The 23288-nt window shown below is 41.9% G+C and overlaps 1 protein-coding gene and 1 pseudogene across 1 annotated transcript; both read left to right on the forward strand.

Moving 5' to 3' along the window:
* Nucleotides 1–5595: 5595 nt before the first annotated feature.
* On the forward strand, nucleotides 5596–8439 carry LOC109479454 (annotated as a pseudogene).
* Nucleotides 8440–10601: 2162 nt separating this feature from the next.
* Nucleotides 10602–23203, forward strand: LOC109479550 (cell division protein FtsP-like). The gene is made up of 14 exons (XM_019781532.1): nucleotides 10602–10738; nucleotides 12862–12965; nucleotides 13368–13552; nucleotides 14217–14345; nucleotides 14947–15051; nucleotides 15623–15813; nucleotides 16257–16339; nucleotides 16581–16679; nucleotides 17503–17633; nucleotides 18769–18856; nucleotides 19217–19410; nucleotides 20926–21060; nucleotides 21537–21730; nucleotides 22212–23203. Exons 2-14 carry the CDS (start codon nucleotides 12872–12874, stop codon nucleotides 22408–22410), a joined length of 1827 nt encoding a protein of 608 aa, XP_019637091.1. The 5' UTR covers nucleotides 10602–10738; nucleotides 12862–12871; the 3' UTR covers nucleotides 22411–23203.
* The last annotated feature ends 85 nt before the right edge of the window (nucleotides 23204–23288 follow it).

The raw sequence follows: 23288 nt of genomic DNA on the forward strand, positions 1-23288 counted from the left end.
GGCTATTATGTTTTTATCAATTTCAATCAATTCATTCCAAATGGAATGGCTCTGATAAATAAGTTTGATAGAATTAATATATGTTGTATATATTAATATGATTGGCTAAAATACAGTAAGCCAGTATACATAAATCTATTGCTTATGTAAACATTTTTGTGAGTATTCTAAAGTGACATAATTCAGTAAGTTATACTGTGCATAATATAAATGGGAAGATACCTTCCCAACAAAAAATTGACTACCGCGGTATATATATTTAAAATTGATATTTTTATTCATGCATAGTGCAGATGTCAATATTGTCAGTTTAAGAGCGTTAAATATTTCAAATGGTGTGTTTAAAATCTTTGGCATGATGAATTCAATTGTATGTTGTGTGTTGTGGGGTAGTAGACTATGTAACTACATGTATGCCTAAGGCCACACCAATTTAATTTGTTGCTTCTCGGATTTTTTCAGAAAAAATATGAAGCGACAGGGCGAAATAGAAAAAAAAGACCAAGGCACCCCATGGTAGCCGGAAATGTTACGATATGAGCTATGAAGTCAACATACCAGGCTGGTTAATAATCAAAACAATATATTTTGAACTTTAAATGAAACAAAGTTGCATTGTTACATTGAAAAACTAGGAAGAAGAGGACTTTCTTCAACTGTTTGAGCAAAAATATGCCTTTTATTGTCGATTGTGCAGTTGATTTAGAACCTAATTTTTTTTTTTTGCAAATCAGAAAAAAAATGGACAGGGCGAACCGAGAAACAACTACATGTAATTAAATTGGTGTGGCCTAAAGTACAAAGGACTAGTAACTAACCAAAGCAGCAGTTAGGTATACACCAAAAGAAAGAAAATGAACATTTTATTAACATATCAGGAATACGGAATAGTACCGATATTAACTGAGAGTTTCCGTTACATTGGTAAACCGTGGAGCAGGAAGAAATTTACATGTAAGTACAGAATGGGTTCTGTCCTTGGTGCTGATCGGGACATCCGCGATTGTCAGCTGCAGTTTACAGCCAACTTGACAGGTGGCGCTGCAGCACGGGTCATACATGTAAGCAAAACATAGTGTATGATAGTGTATGTCACCAGTAGCACGATCGCTGCTTGTATTGGTAAACTGCTGTTATGTCCTTGCTTGAAGTCTTATTATTTCACTACAGTAGTGGTCCGGGCAAATTTATTGAATCGAATCAAACCGAATCACATTTTGAATCATGAACGGGACTATAGTCCGTTAGGTTATCCTAGTGTCTATCGAGGTTGGGGCGGGTTCTCTTCGGGGCTACATGAGCTCTTCCCCGCCCGACTCTGCTGCTGGGTTCCCCGGTAGCTTTTGCAGTGTTAGCGAGTACAAGGAACCCCGTTACAAAACGGATAACACCCAGGTTAGGCTACCAGTTTTCCAATATGTGTGATTTGGGAGAAAACGGCGATTTTCAAAACAATCCGTAGTGTATACTAGTATATGAGCTGATACTATAGTATGACATACTATGAACATGTAGTTGAGGAAAATTAAATTACCAAAAAAACACAAGGAGCACAGAAACAACATTGTCACTGCAGAATGTACTGTTATAAAGTGGAACAGGCAGAATTTCATATATAGCCTGGTATCCAGTCTTACGTGGTAGGGACGGGCGCTCCTCGGGGCTGCAGGAGCTCTTCCCCGCCCGCCTGAGCTAGGTTTCCCGGTGGGTATTTCACGAGAGATTGGTTAGCCCTGTTCGTGTTAAGGCAAATCAAATCCCCAAGCATGCCATCTCTTTTAGCGTAACGGGTCGGCCTGTTGTACTGGGCGGGGGAAGCTAGTTGGGCCCCCGAAGACACAGCCTGCCTGAACACCCCCAACATCACGTAAGACTGGATACCAGGCTAAATTCTATATGGCCTGTACTTTGGAATTAGGGCATGGCGAGACTATAGCTGTAAGCTTGTGGCCTGAACATCTGTTCTGTCTCATCACAAAACGTCACTTTGTGATAAATTCGGCGTCATTCTTGCACCGGATCGTGCCTTGTGAACACACGGGGCTGAGACCGGCCGGGCCCGGGACAACTTCAACCCACACCTCCTCGGTAAGGTTACCAAAATATCCTTAAAGAACATACAGTCAAATTGAAGTATGCTTATATTGTTTAACTCTTTTTGAAGTGTGTGGTATACGTTTGCATGCGGTGTGACCGCAAGGACACTCACCTATAAATGAAGCGTGCCAGATTTTTCTTGGCACAAAAATCGCTTAGTTTTAAAAGCAGGCTTGGGCTTGCATGTGGTCATGAAAAGGATATACAACGATATTTTCTTTATTATCAAAAGTTTGACAGATTCACATGAAAGAAATGCTGCTTAAAGGGGTTATCAAATGGTGGAATTGTTCTAAAAAGAACTGTATTTTCTTCCTTCGCCATGTTTTGAGCAAGGAAAGAGACGTACAGTGTATGTAACATGACAGGTTGGCTTAGCCCTTTTAGTAGACCGTCTTTCAAGATCCATCCGCGGACTACAACTGTCAAACTAAAGCAACTAGCAAAACAATTTCTCCAACTTTATTAACGCACTCATCATTGCTGACTACCATGTATACCGCAGTCTCTTTCGTACGAAATTTGGAGGAAATCAAAACAAGGAAGTTGCAGTGAAACTACGTACACGTTTTATCACAGCGTCCAAGAAGTGGGAATTCGAATGGGGGTTTCGCGGGAGGGTGGATGGTGCGTGATACAACACAGATGGCATGGTCTGTCTCACATGCCGGACTTATCAGATAAAACAGCGTTCCAAAAACTTCAGCATCGGTTCACAGATATCGATTTTGTTACTCTCCAAGCAGAGGTTTGGGTTTTGGGCATCATTTTGGCGTGTTTTTAGCCTTTTTTTTTATCGGGGCTTCTTTTTTGCACTGGAATTTTTGTCATCGTTGAGTTGGGATGGAAAAAAACCCTGTGCAAAACCGCACAGACATCTTTGGAGCCTAAAGTCAAGTCGTAGTGAAACCCCGATAAAAAAGCCTAAAAACACACCAAAAATGCCCCAAAACCCAAACCTCTGCTTGGAGAGTAAGATTTTGTAGCCTTAATGCCAGACTGTTTCCATCCTCGGCTATAGTAGCCTGGGTGCCAGACTTGTGTGCAGGACAACTGTAAGCCTAGTGTGCTGTGGGTCTGACACCCAGGCTACGGCTCTAGCCCGTGTACATGATAAAATGTTTTCGAGGGCATGTTTGCCCTAGACTAGAGCCGAGGAGCTAGCTGTTTGGCATCCAGGCTACTGTTTTCTTTCCGAACGGAATTAGATCTTTTGAGCTAGAAACGGAGTGTGAAAAATCTTTGAATGTCTTTTTAGTTTAGATTGGAAAAGAAAGTCACACAATAAAAATGCAAACGAACATTTATGCATGAAAAGACTCCAATAGCAAATTCTAAAGCAAAGTCCATTCGTATAGAACCACACACGTTGAAAGCCTTGAAAGAGGATGTACTTTCTTGTTATCCTAGAAATACAATTATATAAACCCCAGATAAGCTTATATTACATTAAACATTCATTCATATCAGAATAGGTTTCGCTACCGCAAACCTGACACCCAAAAATGACACAAAATACTTCGTATAGACAAGGAGATTTAACCTCTTTGGTATAGATTATCCCACATTCTTGAGTGTTTCTCAATTCTATTGTGCCTCCGAGCATTGGTGTATTGTACGTGTATGTCACTCTTGATGTGAAACCTAATATTGTTGTTCTCTAGACAAAGCCTGTATCACAAACATGATCTGTTCCCACATTTTCCATTGTACAAAAAAGCCAGAAGAAGTTGACAACCCCGATTAGCTCAGTAACTAGAACACTTTGTATTAGATCTAGCTTAGCTATACCTTGTATGTTCCTTATGTATGTAAACCAAGTCAAGTAGTGTATCTTTTGTCTTCACTTTTGTATATACGTTTTGTTATGTGTCTGTTAAGTCTTGACCTGTACCTAGTCCGTCGTAGCATGAATGTACAATAAAGGTCTTTCATCATCTTTCTATCCTTCGTTGCATCGAAACTAGAAGTGCCTCCGAAACTCGGGGCCTCCTACGTAAGTTTGAGTCATGTGTGCGGCGGGATGTCTGCGGTTGAGCCCGCGGGGAGACAGCTGACCTTCCGCGTTCTCCGGTCCGTTTAAAAGCCGACAACAGACATGTTAACACGGCACTTCAGGTCAGAGGTACTACCAACAACTACAAGGTTCCCAGTCAAGCACCTACTGTAGCTAGGGCCTCGAATACGCCATTTGGCTTGGCTGAAGGTAAGCCTGTTTTGTGTCGTTTGTTCTGTTCATGGGGTTTTCCTCCAACGTTGTTTTTCTTTCCTTGCCTTTCCTTGAAATGTTGTTGTTCTAATCAGCTTTCGTTTTATGTATCGGCATGATAAGGGCCTGCATGCCCTTTTCGTAAGGCGTAATCAGGCCTTTTTAGTATTCGTAATCCGTAGGAAGCCTCCAATAAATCAACGTAATTCGTAATAGTACATTAAGTCGTAATCAGCTCTGAGACTTTCGTGATCGGCGACGAACATTTTGCGTACTCGTAATCACTACTCTCCCTCATGCAGGCCCTCATGATAGGTACCTCCCACTCAGCCCTCCTATAAAGGCCCCCTCCCTTTCTTTCTCTACTTGCCTTTCTCTCTTCATAGCCTCGAAGAGGATTTGAAAGCGTCTGGAAAGAATAGAAATTGGCAAAATAATGGTCAGATAACATGCATATGCCAGGAGAGTTGGTCAGGGGCACTTGCCGCTTCGGAAGGCTTCAAAACTGGTTATCTGTCTATTTGCCCAATTTCTATTCTTTCCAGTAGCTTTCGAAGTCTGGTAGAGGGTATCTCTTTCTACCTCACCCTGACTATACTGAAAATGGTCGCAGTCTTTATAGGCCACACCAATTTAATCTATTGGTTCTCGGAATTTTTCATTAAAAATATATGAAGCGACAGGGCGAAAAAAATAAAAACAGGTCTAGGCGTCCTTTTTTCGCTCCAAATTCTACGATAGGGGCCATGAAGTCAACACAAAAGGCTGGCCATGGGTTAACATTTAAACAATGAATTTTTAATCAAACCACTGCATTGGTGGATAGAAAACTATAGGAACTAGGAAGAAAATGATTTTCCTTTTAGAGAAAATCCGTATAAAACGCTATTTTTTATAAATCTAACAACTCTTGGTGTCCTAGTGTTACCAGTACATGTAATGTTATCTAATACTAGTAAGTTGTCTGGTAGGTACATTGTGTCAGTTGATAGTCACGAGTGATAATGAGGGGGCGTCAGCTCTATAAAATTCCAACAGAGATACACTTCGCCAGCGACCTCTGTCAGTAGTGAAACCATAGTCTTCTTGACTTACTTCACCACATAAGGAGGTATAACCTGATAGGGTACTTCAAGTGCAATTTCAGGGTGAAAACTAGATTTTCAAAGTCAATTTCTGGTCATTTTTCAAATGTAGTAACTTGAATCAATCCGATCCCATAGCAGCTTTGAAAGTGGAATAATCCAAACCATTATTTTTTCCTTACATTTTTCAATTAGATTCGAGCCATGGCGACAGACAGACTGGATCAGTACAGTTCCAAAATCCGTGACGTATCGAAAGCGAAGCCAAAGAAATCCAAAATTCATCTCAAACGTGTCTTCAGACGCAAGAAGAAAGGACAACGTAAGGGGAAACAGGTCAATGAAGTTACGCCACCTAGCGATTCGTGTCCGAACTTATCTCCTGGTGCCACCACCTGTCAAAACGCCCACGAGTCAACTTCGGACGGAAAAGTTCAAGTAACATCAACAGAAGAACCAATCCAAGAACACTCGAGGAAGCAGAAACAGGAACCCTCAACAAAAGGGGGAAAACCAAAAAAAGAGACCGAGACTAACTCCACGGAAATTTCGGGGCCGAAGAAATCCAAAATTCATCTCGAACGTGTCTTCAAACGCAAGAAGAAAGGACAACGTAAAGAGAAACAGGTCAATGAAGTTTCGCCACCTAGCGATTGGAGTTCGAACTTATCTCCGGGTGACACCACCTGTCAAAACGCCCACGAGTCAACTTCGGACGGAAAAGTTCAAGTAACATCAACAGAAGAACCAATCCAAGAACACTTGAGGAAGCCGAAACAAGAACCCTCAACACAAGGGGGAAAACAAAGACAAGAGGCCGAAACTAACTCCACCGAACTTCCGGGGCCGAAGAAATCCAAAATTCATCTCAAACGTGTCTTCAAACGCAAGAAGAAAGGACAACGTAAGGGGAAACAGTTCAATGAAGTTACGCCACCTAGCGATTCATGTCCGAACTTATCTCCGGGTGACACCACCTGTCAAAACGCCCACGAGTCAACTTCGGACGGAAAAGTTCAAGTAACATCAACAGAAGAACCAATCCAAGAACACTTGAGGAAGCCGAAACAAGAACCCTCAACACAAGGGGGAAACAAAGACAAGAGGCCGAAACTAACTCCACCGAACTTCCGGGGCCGAAGAAATCCAAAATTCATCTCAAACGTGTCTTCAAACGCAAGAAGAAAGGACAACGTAAGGGGAAACAGTTCAATGAAGTTACGCCACCTAGCGATTCATGTCCGAACTTATCGCTGGGTGCCACCACCTGTCAAAATGCTCACAATTCAACGTCGGACGCGAAAATCCAAGTACATGTAGCATCAACAGAAGAACCAATCCAAGAACACTCGAGAAAGCCGAAACAAGAACCCTCAACACAAGGGGGGAAACAAAGACAAGAGGCCGAAACTAACTCCACCGAAATTGCGGGGGTGGAAATAATAGACATATCTCATGTCACAAGTTCAAACACGAGCACCAACCCTCTAACACGCGTAGGTGTAAAAGAGGAACTTTTCAAAGATGATGATAGGCCTGTGGTAACCGCAAACAAGAAAGAGCAACGTCATAAGAAGAAAAACAAGTGGTTTGTTGTTCGCTTCAGTAAAAAGACTAAAAAGACACACGACAGTGAAGCTTGTGACGACAGAAGTGAGAAAGCAAAGATAGAAACAATGAGCGAGAACGAAAAGAGAAAGGAGCTTCTAGAACACAGCACTACAATCATAAACCTTGGACGTAACGCCGAGAAAAAGAAACGTGGGCTTAAAACTCTCTGGAAGAAAGCAAAGAAGAGAAAGCGTGGGGAAAAAGACAGCTCGTCTGAAAGTGACCAGGCGGAAGGGAAGTTGAGTGACTTTCAAAATGACCGCCCGAGGCACAAGAAGTGGAAGAGGAAGTGGCCCAGACTACTTAAGAAGGAACCTAAGAAAAGCTCAAGCGACGACAGTGTTCCTGAGCCGGAGGTTGCTGATAATAAGGAACAAGTAAGAAATTTAAGGAACTTCTGTTGAATCCATTCAATGCAACTTCAACTATTTTTGCAGTCATACGTAATGCATGCGTTTCATTTGATATTCCATTGTTAAATGCTACACAAGTAAAAACTGGAAAGGCTAAAGGTTAAATGGTTATACATGTACTGGTAATAATGGTATAATGGTAAATAGATATTTGTCTTAGTAAACAGTATTTATGTTTACCCTCGCAGAAGGAAAACATATTGTCTTTACTCCGTTTCTTCCTCCGTTTCCAAACAAAAAGTCAATGCCCTCGACCAGACGTCTGTCACCATGGTAACGGGTGCTGTGGTGTCAGATTACAATATGTAGCAACTGGCAGGACAGAGTTGGATGGTTGGCCACCATATATTTTACATGAATTTTGTTGAGTAAGAATAAACTGAGCAGTAGTTTGATAGGCCATATGAAGGTAAACATTATGCATTTGCTTTGCAAGTATTGTCTTGTGTGGCGTGTGGGGTCGTGTGGGGTAGCGGCAGAGTGCGCGACTCGGAACCTAGCTAGAGGTCCCGGGTTCAAGTCCTGACATGCCACCAATCTTGTGCCCATGGGAAAGGCACACGACTTTCCTCACTTCGCTCAGGTGGAAATGAGTATTGTCATGTCATGTATTTGTCCCGTGTTGGTGGCGGAATTAATATATAAGTTGATAAAACTTGAGTGTGCCGTCACCACGTCTGGTGATTACATGTTGGAATAAAAAAAAAGTGTTGTCTTTCTAATGGACTGATGCATTTTCCAGCCCAAACGGACGCTGGAAGACCTCCAGCGCGAAGTCACGGAAACACAGGAAATCGTCCGAGATATCGTGGAGAAGAAGTTAGCGCAACGCGACGAGAAACTGCGAGATCTCACGAGAGTTGCCGAGAACCTCGAGAAGGCTGCCGAACAGTTTCAAAAAGTGTCGAAAAAAGTTCGCTTCAAGATGTGGCTGAGGTCCAGAAAATGGACCGTTTGTACGGTCAGCACGGTGGTGGTTGTACTTTCCCTGGGGGCTATGGTACTCTGTGTTATTTTTGTGTAAGACCAAACCGATGAAATTTTATGGATGACATGCTATGAAGAGTCCCAAACTAGTGAGCGCGGACGAATAAAAAAAATTCCAGTCAAAAATAAAAATGCTACTAAACCACAGGAATACAAAACTGGTATTGTGAATTTGCGGCAGTACATAGTGCCGTATACGACAAGCCGGCACATGCTGGCTTTTGTGGAATTTATGAATCGGCACCGTGCGTATGTACTGAGTTCTTGAGTCATGGAGGTTCGGTAGCCCGTCCTCTAAAGTTACAACCGGCTCCGTATTGTCGCTAACTACCATGGACTACCCAGGTCTAGATCTTAGAGCCTCGGAGGACGTGACTTTTTTTTTGAGAACAGGCGAAAATCAATGCGCGCGCGGGGATGTCATCCATAAAATTAAGTCAGTGTGGCCTAATTTGACAAACTGGGAACTTTGAACCACATGTCAGCACTTAAGCTTGATGTTCGAACTGTGTAATTTGGTTAAATATTTGTTCAGGTAACTACTAGTTCGTTCTGCATTCAACTTGTTTCCTGCTTTGAAATTTCAAACACCTACTCTTAGATTACTAATACAGGGCTCGAAATACGTATTGAAAATATAAATGGTATTATTTTGGTATTATTGTTTACAACAAATGATTACGACGTATATATACAAGTAGTATTTATACATTTTCTTATTTTTTAGATTAATTTTTCTTTAGATTTGATTTGACTAATGCTCGCCTTAAATTTATTTTGGGTAATTTTATTAATTGATAGCAATTCTAACATACTTTATAAATGATTGTATATTGTTTAAGGTTAATATTTCACAGTTTAAGGAAAACCAAGACTTTTTTCATGTCTGAATACATTTGGCCACAGTAATCATGATTTGTAAACAAGACAAAGTATATATTGATGTTGTAATAAAACCCAAAATAAACCCAAACGCGTGTGTAATCATTAGTAACTTATGATAAAATACTCTATATGCTAGATATCTGTCTCGTTACGATTTTCCCGCATCACATCTGCTTGGAGATGGCTAGTTTCCCGCCATAAACTGCAATCAACTTCCTTCAGCTAAAGTTAGACTCACGCGCATGCGCCTTTTACTTGTCCCAATCACACATTCACCATTTCCCATTCCCAGGATGCATAGCGCCAGGAGGTAAAAATTCCCAGGTTGCATAGCGCCAAGGGGTCGGAATTATGTGTTCCTGTGGTAATTCTAAATTCGTTTATATGACAGAATCTAAATAATAAAAGCTTCTCCCTTAATATTTATATACTACAACCTCTGTACATTTCAAACTATAGTTGTATCTCCTTTGAACACACACTGCTCCAACACACACACACACACACACTCACTCACACACACACACACACACACACACACAAACACACATACACACACACACAAAACAGAGAGAGAGAGAGAGAGAAAGAGAGAATGAGAGAGAGAGAGAGAGAGAGAGAGAGAGAGAGAACAATTTGTCCAACAAGAAAACAACAGTATATTTCTATATCGACCGTCAAGCGCTATGCATGCTGGGAATGGGAAAGGTGGATGTTGACCCCATGACCTTTATATTACCTGGAGTTCGGTCAGACGTCTGTTGGACTTTACTACCTCGGTTTAGCGACATCTGGTCCTAGTACCACACAACACGAAAATCAATTTTTGTATAAAGCCAACTCTTAAAAAAAAGAAGAAGTATCCCTACTTCAAAGAAGTATCCCTCTTAACTGTCTAATGGAATAGTCCAAGACCAGGTCATTTAAGGTCATTGTCAACAGCGGAAAGAATGGAGACAACTGATAGGATGTTTTTTGAGAGGAAAAATAATTGTCTATTTGATGTTTGCCCTTAGATAGTAAACTATCACGCAACAACGTGTGCGGGGATATACCACTGACTTTACAAAGTCATTGGAGGGGGTGGTGGTGTCGAAAACATACTTTACACCAAAGAATAGCAATTCTTATAACCTTAAAATGACCGCGAGTGACCCCTTGGACAACTGTGGCGACGTCCGCTAGGAGGTTTTTAAACTTATCGCTGACGACAGTGCAGTGCAATGTCGCGTGATCTTTATGTTTTTACAGCCCACCCATTGGCAAATAGTTTGGTCTACACGTACATGTACACATAGTGTTTCAATACACCATGCAGTGACAGTCACATACAGGCCCGGGCAAATATAGGTACGGTCAAAAAGTACTTGCATGGTCAATATATACCGGCAGGACGATACTAGACGCAGGGAACATTCGCTCCGACGACGCAGCTCTTGAAAAGAAACAAGGTGAGTTTAGGAATTGCATTTTTGAAAATAAAATTTTAAGTTATCTCTTATAGTGTCCGAAGAAAGTATTTCTTTGTTATCAACTTTGAATAAAAAAGTGGAAGTTAAGACGAAGTCAAAACTCAAGCTTTCCTCCTTTTAGCTCTTGTTATCATTAAAAGTGTTGCAACCCTGAAGTTATGACACAGATAGTAAGATACATTTCCTTTTCTTACCACAACTGAGGAATTAATAGGTTTGCCATATAAACTATAAGTTAAATATTAAGATTTGACCTAAATTCCATTTAGACTGGGTCAAACTGTACACTAGTATGAAATTCACATTGTTTCGTATCACTTTGTAAAATGTCACGGACGTTTTGTGGTCCTTTTGTTTTTAATATACTTGCAATTATTTTGCATTTTTAACAAATTTGGTTTAAAGCGAAAATGATAGCAGTGTTAAACTTTCGCAGGCTAGGAAATATGAAATGGACATTAACTTCAACTTCAAACATATTAACAAATTGTGATATCTGCCTAAAAGTTTGTTTTTGTCTTGTTTTGATTTTAAATATCTGCAAGCGGACGTTTTGTCTCGTATTAGTTACGTGTTTTTATTTATTATCTTATAATTATGGCGCAATTTTAGATTAGGCCATACCGTCTTAATTTTATGGATGACATCCTCTGAAGACCCCCAAACTAGTGCGTGCGGGCGAATAAAAAAAATTCTGGCCAAAAATAACAATGTTACTAAACCACAGGAATACAAAGCTGATATTGTTAATTTGCGGTAATACGACATATATACGTATATGACAAGCCGGCACATGCTGGCTTTTTGCAGAATTTATCAATCGGCACTGTACGTATGTACTGAGTTCTTGAGTCGTGGAGCTTCGGTAGCCTGGGTGTCCGGCTCCGTATTGTCGTTAACTACCATGAACTACCCAGGCCTAGAGCCAGGCCATAGCCTCGAGTCGGTGGACATGATCTTTTTTTTCTGAGAACAGGCGAAAATCAATGCGCGCGCGGATGTCATCCAAAAAATTCAGTCGTGTGGCCTTACCACGCAAAACGCACGAAACAACGCGAAAAGTAGCGTTTTTACTCCGTGAAGGAGGTCAGGACCTCCGGACGGAGTGTTGTGATCGGCTGATTTTTCATGTTCACAGTCAAAACACTGGGTTCTCTTTGCGTAATCGGCACGCAATTTTATACGCCGTCTGCGGGCATGCCCGTGTTGATGCACGAATGTTTATTTTTGCCGTTGCTGCTTTCGCGGTCAATGTAATATTGCAGACGCACCCCTACAATTACGAGGCGAATTGGAATGGTCCAGAAAAACGCGTTGTTTGGAATAGCAGTGGGGGTGGGGGGGGGGGTGGAACTTCATGCAGATACGGGGTGGTTTTGATAAGTGGTTCCAGATGTTTTTGCCCACGCTTAAGAGATGCCAAGTTTTTTGGAAGATGTTCGCAGCCAAAACGCATTCTTCCGTACGACGCATTTCTGTGTAATTTCGCATGTGGTGTGGCATTATGTCCGGGATGATGCACGTCTTTTTATTTTTACCGTAGCTGTTTTGATATTGAAGTAAATGCATATTTTAGAAACATCCCTACTTTTACAATCCTGTGGAATAGGCCGTAGGTTTAGGCAGTTGTCTGGTAGCAGAGGTACTCTAAAGCAGATATCCTGGTTATCTGGCCGGCGGTAGTAACACTCGCGGTGCTTACCGCAACTGTTGCTGGAATTTGGCATGTTCCAGGCGCGCTTAATTAGGTACAGGCACGGTAAGACGGTGGGACTGGTTGTTACTAGACACGACCATGATAGTCCGATCTTTATGTGAATGCAATGATTGTGTGTGTGTAATTAAAATGAACTTCGAACTTGAAGTACAGTATCTTTACACGCCCTGGGAGCAGTAATGGATTTAGCTCTTTGTATGTTTTATGCTTGTGACGCGCCCTCATTGTATTAACCGTTGCCTAATTATAATGTCTGCACAGTAGGTCTGGCGTTGACGCTTGGGATTTTGTTGAAATATACAAAACTTCACGGAGGATTGTCACCTATGGCTTCTTGTTAAAGTTTCCAACGAGTTAATGCAGAGATTTATGTACTTCCTGTCAGGGAAAAACAGATGATGTCATACTTGTTGTTCATTGCCGTCTGCTTGGTCACGTGCGTGTCGGCGCACGCGCAGTGCAGCAACACTTCACCTTGCCCTTTCAAAGGTAAACAAAATATCCACACGTATTGTAGCAGTCACACGGTGATTTTATAGTCTAACATTATTGTAACAAGACATATACTTCGCCTATTAAACTGATCAGTAGTAAAAAATGTCTTTGAAGGTTTACGTACTCGTATGTGAATTTTTACCTTTTTGAGATGCTGTTGTATGCTACCCTAGCTCTGTTTACGTATAATCACTAGAAGAAAAGAAAAGGAAAGAGTTAAGAAGATTTGTACGGTTTAAAGTATGGTTGAAAACTCTTTTCCTGTTAACTTAAGGACCATTTTACTACACATGCATATATAAATGAATTATTCTAATGTAGTAAAATACAAAATACTGAAATCCTAAAAACAACAAATAGAATCAAAAGTGATTGACGGTCACCATGTGCCAATAGGTGGTGATGATTTCATCCAACCAGAAGAAAAGTCTTCAATAGACGGTAAACTTGAGATGACCTTGACCGTGGATGTGTCTGACGTCACGGTGGAGTGGTTGACCTTCACCAGAAGGACCTATAACGGAGGTTGGCCCTCCCCAACACTGAGGGTCAGGGCGGGGGATCAGGTCGACATTCTTTTGGTAGGTGGCAAAGTCAAGTACTGTAACATTCTGGTAGGTGGAAACGGGTTGCACTAAATGTCGAAATATACCAAAAATACCGAAACATCACGGAATACATGTCAAGTGCGCATCCGGGCAGGGGACCAGGTCGACATTCTTCTGGTAGGTGAAAACGGGTGCTGCTGAATGTCGAAATACACCAAAATTACCGAAACATCACGGAATACATGACAAGTGCGCATCAGGGCAGGGGACCAGGTCGAGATTCTTCTGGTAGGTAGAAATGGGTTCCTCTAATTGTCGAAATACACCAAAGTTATCGAAACATCACAAAATACATGTGAAATACTAGACAAGTATGCATCTGGTAGGTAGAAATGGGTTCCACTAAATGTTGAAATACAGCATCCCGAAACCCGAAAATCACAAAATACATGTGAAGTCCTCATCAGGGCGAGGTACAAGGTCAACTTTCTTCTGGTAGGTGGAAAAGAGTTCCAATAAATGTCGAAATACACAAATTTACCGAAACATCACAAATACACGTAAAATACGCATCATATGGTATACACGGGATTTAACAGAACACAACAAAACTTGACATGTGAACAATCCAAACTACTTTACAACCCAACTTTTTGTTATCCATCTGATCCACCCACTATCCCTTTTCTTCAACAAGAAAAATAACCTGGGAGACAGCCAAGCCGAGGGCGAGCCGAACACATTCCGCCACCCGAACACCACCAACCTGCACGTGCACGGACTGCACATCTCACCCAGGGAGCCGCAGGACGACGTCCTGATAGAGGCTAGTACTTCTGATAATCTGTTTCTCTCTCTGTTTTCTTTTCTGTTCGTCTGTCTCTGTGTCTGCGTCTCTCTCTCTCTCTGCCTGTGCACTTGTCTTTCTGTCTGTGTCTGCCTGCCTGTGTCTGTCTATCTGCCTGTCTGTCTCTGTCTGTCTGTCTCTGTCTCTCTGTCTGTCTCTGTCTGTCTCTGTCTCTCTCTCTCTGTCTGTCTCTGTCTGTCTGTCTGTCTCTGTCTGTGTCTATTTGTCTGTCTCTGTCTGTCTGTCTCTCAGAGTCTGTCTGTCTCTGTCTGCCTGTATGCTTCTGTCTCTGTCTGTCTCTAGATCTGTCTATGTTCCTGTCTCTGTCTGTCTGCCTCTCTCTCTTTGTCTGTCCATGGCTAGATTATGTTGGAGCATGTTTTTCATGTTGGAGCAAAATACAGCCGACTGCAACCGTTGATTGTCACCAATAGGTGGTGATGATTCATCAAACCAGGAGAAAAGTCTTCGGTAGACTTTAAACTTGAGATGACCTTGACCGTGTCTGATGTAACAGTGAAGTGGCTGAACTTCACCAGACGGACCTATAACCTTTGTTGTTGTTATTAACCTGATGAAGGTGAGACCAGGTAGTGAGTACCAGCACCATTACGAGCTGAATGCCCTCCAGCCGGCGGGGACATACTGGTACCACGCACACCATCACGGGGCTACCTACTTCCAGGTATGGCGCAGGCGCAAAGTTTCCTCTCGTTAATGGTCGTCGCCTTTCAGAACGGTCGTCGCCTTTCAGAACGGTCGTCGCCTTTCAGAACGGTCGTCGCCTTTCAGAACGGTCGTCGCCTTTCAGAACGGTCGTTGCCTTTCAGAACGGTCGTCGCCTTTCAGAACCGTCGTCGCCTTTCAGAACGGTCGTCGCCTTTCAGAACGGTCGTCGCCTTTCGATGCCATATCGCTGACTGGTCGATGCCATATCCGAACGGTCCAAAAACGTATAAAACGTAATATGTACTGTAAAAAGCATCCTTCGAATTGCAAATTTAAGGGAGGATCATGATAAAAGTAAAGGTATTAGTGTAAAAAGAAATTAAGCTCAGATTCGAATCCGGATCAAAGGCGTAGCTCTGATCATGAAAGCTATTGCATATGTCTCGTCATAACTTCGCTGAAAATGTTACGTAAAAAGCCGTAGAAAATGTGCCGGTGCCTTGAACTGAGACACTCCTAATTGTCGATGTGAAAGGTACGAGGTTCTTATATTCCTGATACATTATTGATGTATTGGTTGACTGAAGGTAGCCAGTGGTCTTGCCGGGCTGTTGATCGTGGAGGATGAAGAGGCGTCCATGTCAGACCAACTTGCCGCCATTTCCTGTCCGAACAACTGTGACAAAGAGGTGCCCATGTTACTCGGCAAGTTGCTGTTCTACGGCCAGGACGCCCTGAGTTTTCCCACCATGCAAGACATCATGGGTGATATCTTCGTGTGAGTTTTTGTTTCACTGTTTATTGCATTAGAAATGGTCTGGAATTTGTGAATTTACAGATATGGTTATGACTAACCATATGTGCGACGATGTCTCTACTGCTTCGTGTCACTGACGAAAGGTAGTGGATGCTACCTGAAACGTCTGACCGTTTCCAAAATCATATCCAGTTGCTTGAGTAACTGTTTTGGCGTATCTCATTACCTGGATGTCTAACCTTCACCGACGTAAACATCTTCGATCGTTGGTCAACGTTGCACAAACTTACACGTATCGCGAGATTTCACGAGATTTGGGCCGACATGTTGGTTTTCACAGTTTGATCATTGTTTTGGTCTCCAGTAGAAATAAAACAGATCTAAAGAACAGAAAACACCGACGAAGCACAATACTTTCCTTCTGGGCGTGCGAAACACAAGTTTACAAATACATTTTTTTTCAGACTGGACGATATCGTAACAGACGAGAACATCACCCTATTGGATTGGCTGGAGAGGAATGACGCAACTCAGTACCTGACCAATGGTAAGCGACGTCTCTTCATCTTTACGTCAACTCTTGGTCAAAGCTGTTACACTTCCCAGACTCCACGTGACAAGTATCACTGGGTCAGTCTATATTGAAGAAGATCAGGGTGACTGGTCAATAGCTCTAGGAGAATCTTTTGTGTTGAAACAAAAGTTCTAACTCTAAACATAGATAAAAAGAACTTGATGAGGATGATCAATAATAATTTCAAAACTCCCGTTAACATCGTCATCCCCAGGTCAGTACGTACCAACGATCTCCATGCGGCCTGGAGAGATCAGACGTTTCCGATTGGTGAACATCGGACCGACCGACATGTTGGAGATGTACCTCGAAGGTAAGTAAGAATTCGGAGATCTCATACCTCCATATTGTATTATGTTCTACCTTGGTTGTATGTTATATGATGTTAAGGTTACAATATTGTTTCTCTTATGTTATTTAAGTTACCTTGATTTTGTATTCAATTTGTAACCTGTGTTATTTGATACCTTTGTTAATCTTGAGTTCATTTTGTTAATGAATTTTGTTTGGGGTTTTCCCCCCAGGAACCTTTGAAAATCGCCATCAGGCGACATGTGTTCTCCTGGATAAACAAACAAACAAACAAACAAACAAACAAGCCTCAGAGAAGCGTTTTGTAGCCATCCGATTTGCTAGGGCTCCTTGCACTCGCTAATCTAAAAAATTATTTCATTTTATATGATTCTAAAATATGATCCGTAACAAATCGGATTGCACTTTCAGGCTGTAATGTTTTGAATCTTGGGATTCTCTGGCATAATTCAATCGGGCATTACACACAATTACTTCCTGAATTCTACCACATACTACCCACATACTTAAGGCTTAAACTCCCTGTCAATCAAGTTTTTGCTCGTTTTTTTTCTTCTTCCGTTCCAAATAGATAAGGTAAATGACCTGGACCAGACGTCTGTAACCATGGTAACTGGTGTTGCAGCAGACACCCTCTGGTGTTGAGTTATATCATGTACTCGTAGCAGAACAGAGTTGGAGAGGGTGCTCGCCGATGCTTATGAATTTATTTGAGTAAGACTACACTTTCTTGGGGTAGACCAGGTGAAGGTAAACATTATGCGTTTGCTTTGCAAATGTTACTTTTCTAGTGTATTTGTTAAGTTTAAACGTTTCCTCGGTAGGTTGTGAGATGGTAGTGTTGGCGTTTGACGGAGTTTACGTGGACAAACCTTACCAGACGGAGTACGTCTTTATACCGGACGCCGGGCGAGCGGATGTAGCAGTCAGGTGTTCCGAGGCAGGGTCTTACCAGGTATTTGTTTGTTTGTTTGTTTGTTTGTTTAAACCGCTGTTTATTCATGGCAAACTCAAATCGGTCGCTTTTCATTGAGATCATGAGGAAAGCGATAAGGGTCAGTCAAAATATATCAAAGATACAGCAAGGACATTCTATACGTTGAATAAAAGTTCCTTGGATACAGGTAATTACATGATCTAGGTCCTAACAAACGTATAAAATATATGTGGAGATGCATGGGGCTGTCCAAATTTTCTCCGCGGAGATTTATCTCCGACACCTCCGCGGAGCTGTAACGTTTGTTTCGCGATGGACTTTGCTTCCGAAAATTCCCGTTAACTTTTAATACTAGTAGTTTTGGAATGGCTTCGCAAAACTAGTGCTTTGGCTTCATCTTATCATCATCATCTTAAGTACTGCTGAGCCCAATATTGACATTGGATTACTAGCAGCTGCACATGTTGTTATTTACAAAACAAGTGACCGGTACAAGTAGAAACAAGGGCAACTAAAGGAGGGGACACTACGGAACGTAAATAACTGAGTCTGTTGGTGTAAAGGACAAGACAGTGCATTTAGTGTGTTAGTAGGACATATATATATACATATATACAAGACGTGTAGGGGCGACTCAATGCAGCAGGGTCCTCGCCAGTCCAGATTTGAACTGGGCGAGGGACCCCGCCTCCGCCACACCAGGCTCAAGTTCGTTCCACTCTTTGATGGTACGAGGGAAGAACGAGAGCCTGTAAAAGTTGTTCCTACTCCCGATGGTCTGCAGCTTGAGAGCGTGGTTGGTGCGGCGGGAGCATCGAGTCGCCGGGACAACTCTAGATGCGTGCGGCACAGAAATAACATTGTTGGTTATCTTGTATAATGTGGCAAGTCTGGCGTTCTTCCTTCGGTGTGCTAAGGACTGCCAGCCCAGCTTATTAATCATGTCGGTGACAGAACTTGTACGGTAATAGTTGTTTACCGTATAGCTTGCAAACTGATTTATTCTAAGGTTGCAAAATTGGTATATTCTTTAATGCTACTGCCGTTTTTATGGTGCACATTCGAGAAAGAATTTTCAAAATTGCAGTGTAGATGCATGACTTTTACATTGTACATGTATGTGTTGTTGTCGTCAACTTTTTGTTCCTTTCAGCTCATTTCCCGCAACGCTCCGGATCAGATCATGTCGGTCGGTTCTACGCCAGTTTACGACGGAATCATCGCGACCATTGAGGTCTCAGGTACTCATGTTCGTTCAACTGTTTGTAGGTGACGTCAGAATTTTGTCTGTATGTAATCCAAGATGGCGACTTCACAGACACAGAAAGGAAATACGTATACTCTGATGCTCTATTAAAATGCAGAGCAAAGCGGTAAAGCGTTTTAGAGATTAAAGCGTTTAGAGGTAGCGAAAAATCAACTGTTTTGTACATTTAACTCTCATAGTGTACACATAATGGTGGCAATATATGACGTCACAGTCACGTTAGTTTAAACAACCAATAGGCTGCTGCCAACATGAGGGCGGCACAATATGACGTCACAACCACGTGAGTGTAAACAACCAATAGGCATCGATCGAGCATGATCTAATCTTGCAGGTGAGCCTGTAGAGATGTCTTTTCCTACCTCTTTACCCGAGAGGCCTTTCTTCAACCTGGATCTGAGAGGATTCCCCGACACCCGCATTAGAGGCCGGAATGTGGTCGAGTTCGGCCCGACTCCGTACCTCAATCGCGAGAAGATGAAGACTGGTGACTACTTCCGGTATAAATTCAGAACGGGAACCGTACAAGTATGTGGGAATTAATGCTAGTAATATCTTTAGTAGAGCATGAAAGTTCATCTGAGCTGGTAAATTACATTTTGAAAAATTTAAACTGTTCTCCAACTCATAAATTTGACTCACCGGAATTTTCGACTGAATCACTCAGTCTTCCTCAGCTTCCAACCTTTGACCCTTTGCTGACGTCACACGTGGGAAAAATCACGTGTCCACAGCATTTGGGTCCGTCAGATAGCTGAGGAAGACTGAGTGATTCAGTCGAAAATTCCGGTGAGTCAAATTTATGAGTTGGAGAACAGTTTAAATTTTTCATAATAACTAACTTTAGTACTTTGAATACTTGAGTATAATGTACGTAATGTTTACTTTGTAGACCGTCCCGGACTTAAAAATGGTAGTAGATAAACTTCAAGGTAATTTCGGACTTAAAAATGGTAGTAAATGAAATTACCAGACATGACTTTTATTTACTACCATTGTAATGTCCGGTACTGTTTACAAAGTAAACATTGCCCTACTTTGATGCCATTTACTACCACTTGTAAAGCCAACTTTTCCTGCAGTGTTAGATACTGTTGTTGCAACAACTTCTCAATTTTCTATTACATATTTTAAGAATTAGTTAAGTTCATTAATTATTTGTAAATTCACGCCCGAAGGCTAATTGCAACATACAATGTATAGAACACGCATATGTCACAGGGGAGATTGGAATCCAGGGGGATCCGGAATCCTCCTAGGGGAGACTTGGAATCCTCCTAGGAAAGAGTGGAATCCTGATATTGAGATCCCAATTCAGAAGAAGAAATACTAGAATTCATAGATTGAATCATTTCACACCTAAAGTTTCAATTATTTCAGCATAGTCAATTCTGCTTTCTGCCGCCACTGTCACTTGTCCAGTATGTTACTTTGACTGGCTTGGTAGGGGGAAACAATCCCTTATATACCAAGTTACTAACAAACTGGAAAAACTGGTTTTTGAGTCACTATCTCACAATAGCCTGATGCAAATATCTGAGTCTGATTTACATATTAACTTACCTATGCTGAAATTGATTGAAAGTTTAGGTGTGAAATAACTCAGTCTATTTTCCCAAGCATTTTGATGCAATCAGAATTTCTCCTTTTAAAACTGGAGATTGTCCTGTAAGAATTTCCACTTGTCCTAGGACAAATTCCAATCTCCCCTAGGGGAGATTAGAATCCCTATCTCCCCTAGGAGGATTCCAGATTCTCCTAGGGGAGATAGGGATTCTAATCTCTCCTAGGGGAGATAGGGATTCCAATCTCCCCTAGGATCCCCCTGGATTCCAATCTCCCCTGTGACACATACATGTGAAACAATTAACTGCGCTCACTTGGTGGCTTTATTCTGTGGTTATAGCAACTGACCAGGCTTTATCACACCATATTCACCCCGGGGCGGGTCATTAACCCTTAAGTATTCTATTCTATTCAGAACAAGTGACGATTCTATTCAAAATGCAATCTAAACTTTTGGGTTTGACTTCTGGACTTCAGGAATGGTACTTGGTGAACTCTGACCCTTCCGTGGGCCATCCGTACCACGTCCACGTCAATCACTTCCAGGTCGTCGCCTACAACCGGTACAACGGGCCGGTGGCCAGCTTCGCGCCTGCGTACTACGACCAGCAGGTGAGATCCCGCAATATTCAAATTGAGTGACCGTTAAACACCGCCACTCCACCTGATCTCTACTTAGCGTACTAGAGTATGAGGTTCGCAATTTCATCTAATGTTAACAAAAAGGGGTATGTCTATGTCTCATAGCCCACAGCCATCGCTTCGCTCACTCGGTGGTTTATTTCTTGGTTACAGCGCTCTGTTCTGAAACGTTATGTCATCGTAAATACCTCGTAGGTTAGTTCGAAAGAATACGAGACCCTGTCTTAATCTGTTTTAGGTTTACTGTAATCAATGTTGAGGTTTAGACGGTCTTCATGTGTCGCCATTTTTTGTCATTGTTGTTCACCAGCATGAGTCCAGGACACTTCTGTTGTCGCCTATGCGAAGGGACGCCAATATGGTTAACAGAAATCGTTGCCATGGCAACCCATGACTGACATAAAATCATATATGAAAAATCGCATTTTCATTTTTATTTCTAACAGGGTTTTCTTTGCGATCAACAACTGGAAGACTTTGACCCTTTGGAGGCTCCAGAGGTCATACCGGTCAACCTGACGTTCCTTGGGCACGAGACTAGGGACCGGGGCATGGCGGGATATGTGCCTATTGGCCAATGGCGAGACACCATCATGGTCCCGCCGTTGGCTAGCATCACAATCCGGTTTATGGCTGACGAGTAAGTATTTGAATTTGAATGGAGTGACCGTTATAAACTACCACTATGTCTGCATGATCCGTACGTAGAGTACTTAGGTGGGAGGACCACAATCAAGTCTCAGCAAAAGGGTGCGGTCTGTAGCTAGCTACTAAGGTTTCATAAACCATAGCAATTGCTTCGCTCACTCGGTGAGTTATTCCGTGGTTTATAAGACAACGTCCAGGATTTGTCACCCTAAACACCTCAATTCATTGAAAGAAGGATGTAAACTGATACTCACGACAAGGTATTATCTCTGAGAAGCTTTCAGGCGGCATCCGCCATCTTTCTTCAGCTCATAAGAGGGGTCACGTGACCTAGGTGTCATAGGTCACCCAGGTCACGTGACTGGATTCAATTCGTAAAAATTATCATAAATCGAAAACAAATCATCATAAATCAAACTATAAATCATCAAAATAAAATTTCATCCATCAAAATGTTTTAACCTCGCTTTTAGGTATCCCGGAACTTGCGTCATCCACTGTCACTTCCTGAATCACGAAGACGTGGGAATGATGATGGTGACGGAAATCGTCCGACCCTGGCAGTCCATCCGGGGTGCACACGTCACTTCCGGCGGTTTTCACCCCGGGACCTGCAAATTCTTTGACGAATGGCCTGACGTCAGAAAAAATAGTCCCGCGGGTTCCATTTAGGGGATTCTAGTAACAACGTTAAATAGAGTCTAGAGAGCTGTAATTTTTTATTGATTTAAAATTTCGGTTGACTAATCAGAATGTGACGGTATCACCTTCAAAGATACACATGGAAGATAAAAAAGAAAGAAATATTGATAGTTTAGTGACATGTAAGTTAAGGTACTGTATCATTGTAATACATGACTTCACCATGACAGATGTGTTCAAGACATTTAAGAAAGCTAAAGAGTTGAAAGAGCGGATAGGTTCCAGCAAAATTTGCTTCTTGAAATACATCCAATGCAGTTTCATGCCGGCAAAACAAAAAGTATTTCTGAACGACAATTGAGTTTGAAAACTTTTGTCTTGACCATTGAGATGAATTTTCGATTTTTGCATTGTGTGTGTGTTTTTTTGGGGGGGGGGCATTCGCGCTGGCCAACTTTCAGCCAATCTTGGCTGTAAGAAAAGGAGGTTGGCGATTGGCGGACAGTCACGCCAAGGCCTCGCTTGCTTCCTACTACGCAATACAAGCGCTGGCCTGGTAGAAGTTGTTTTGATTACTAACTAAAGTAACTATGGTAGCTGGCTAAAGCCCTGCTATGGTAAGAACATGATCATTCAATTTGCGCCAGATGATTTAACCGTATATACGCATGGGCTAACAATAATAAAGACTGAACAGACACAACACGCGTGTTCTACTTCTTAATAAACTTTAATCAAAGTAATCCATACCACATCCGTAAAACAACTTTCATTAAACAGTACTGCGTAGATCTACCTATCATCAAGATAAAACACAACAAAAGGAGACATAAACTAAATGACAAAACTTGGGTGATGTTAATACATCCCATGTCCGTACAATGATCTCCGTTTCTTTATGAATGTAC

The sequence above is a fragment of the Branchiostoma belcheri genome, unplaced genomic scaffold (assembly GCF_001625305.1).
Source record: "Branchiostoma belcheri isolate BF01 breed outbred unplaced genomic scaffold, Haploidv18h27 scaffold49, whole genome shotgun sequence".
Taxonomy (NCBI): Eukaryota; Metazoa; Chordata; class Leptocardii; order Amphioxiformes; family Branchiostomatidae; genus Branchiostoma; species Branchiostoma belcheri.

Excerpts from the sequence above, each read along its gene's own strand:
- LOC109479550 (XM_019781532.1), top strand. The coding sequence starts at position 12,872 with ATGATGTCATACTTGTTGTTCATTGCCGTCTGCTTGGTCACGTGCGTG. Across the intron at positions 14,346-14,946 it reads AGGACGACGTCCTGATAGAG|GTGAGACCAGGTAGTGAGTA; the intron begins GCTAGTACTTCT and ends AACCTGATGAAG. Across the intron at positions 16,340-16,580 it reads AACTCAGTACCTGACCAATG|GTCAGTACGTACCAACGATC; the intron begins GTAAGCGACGTC and ends CGTCATCCCCAG.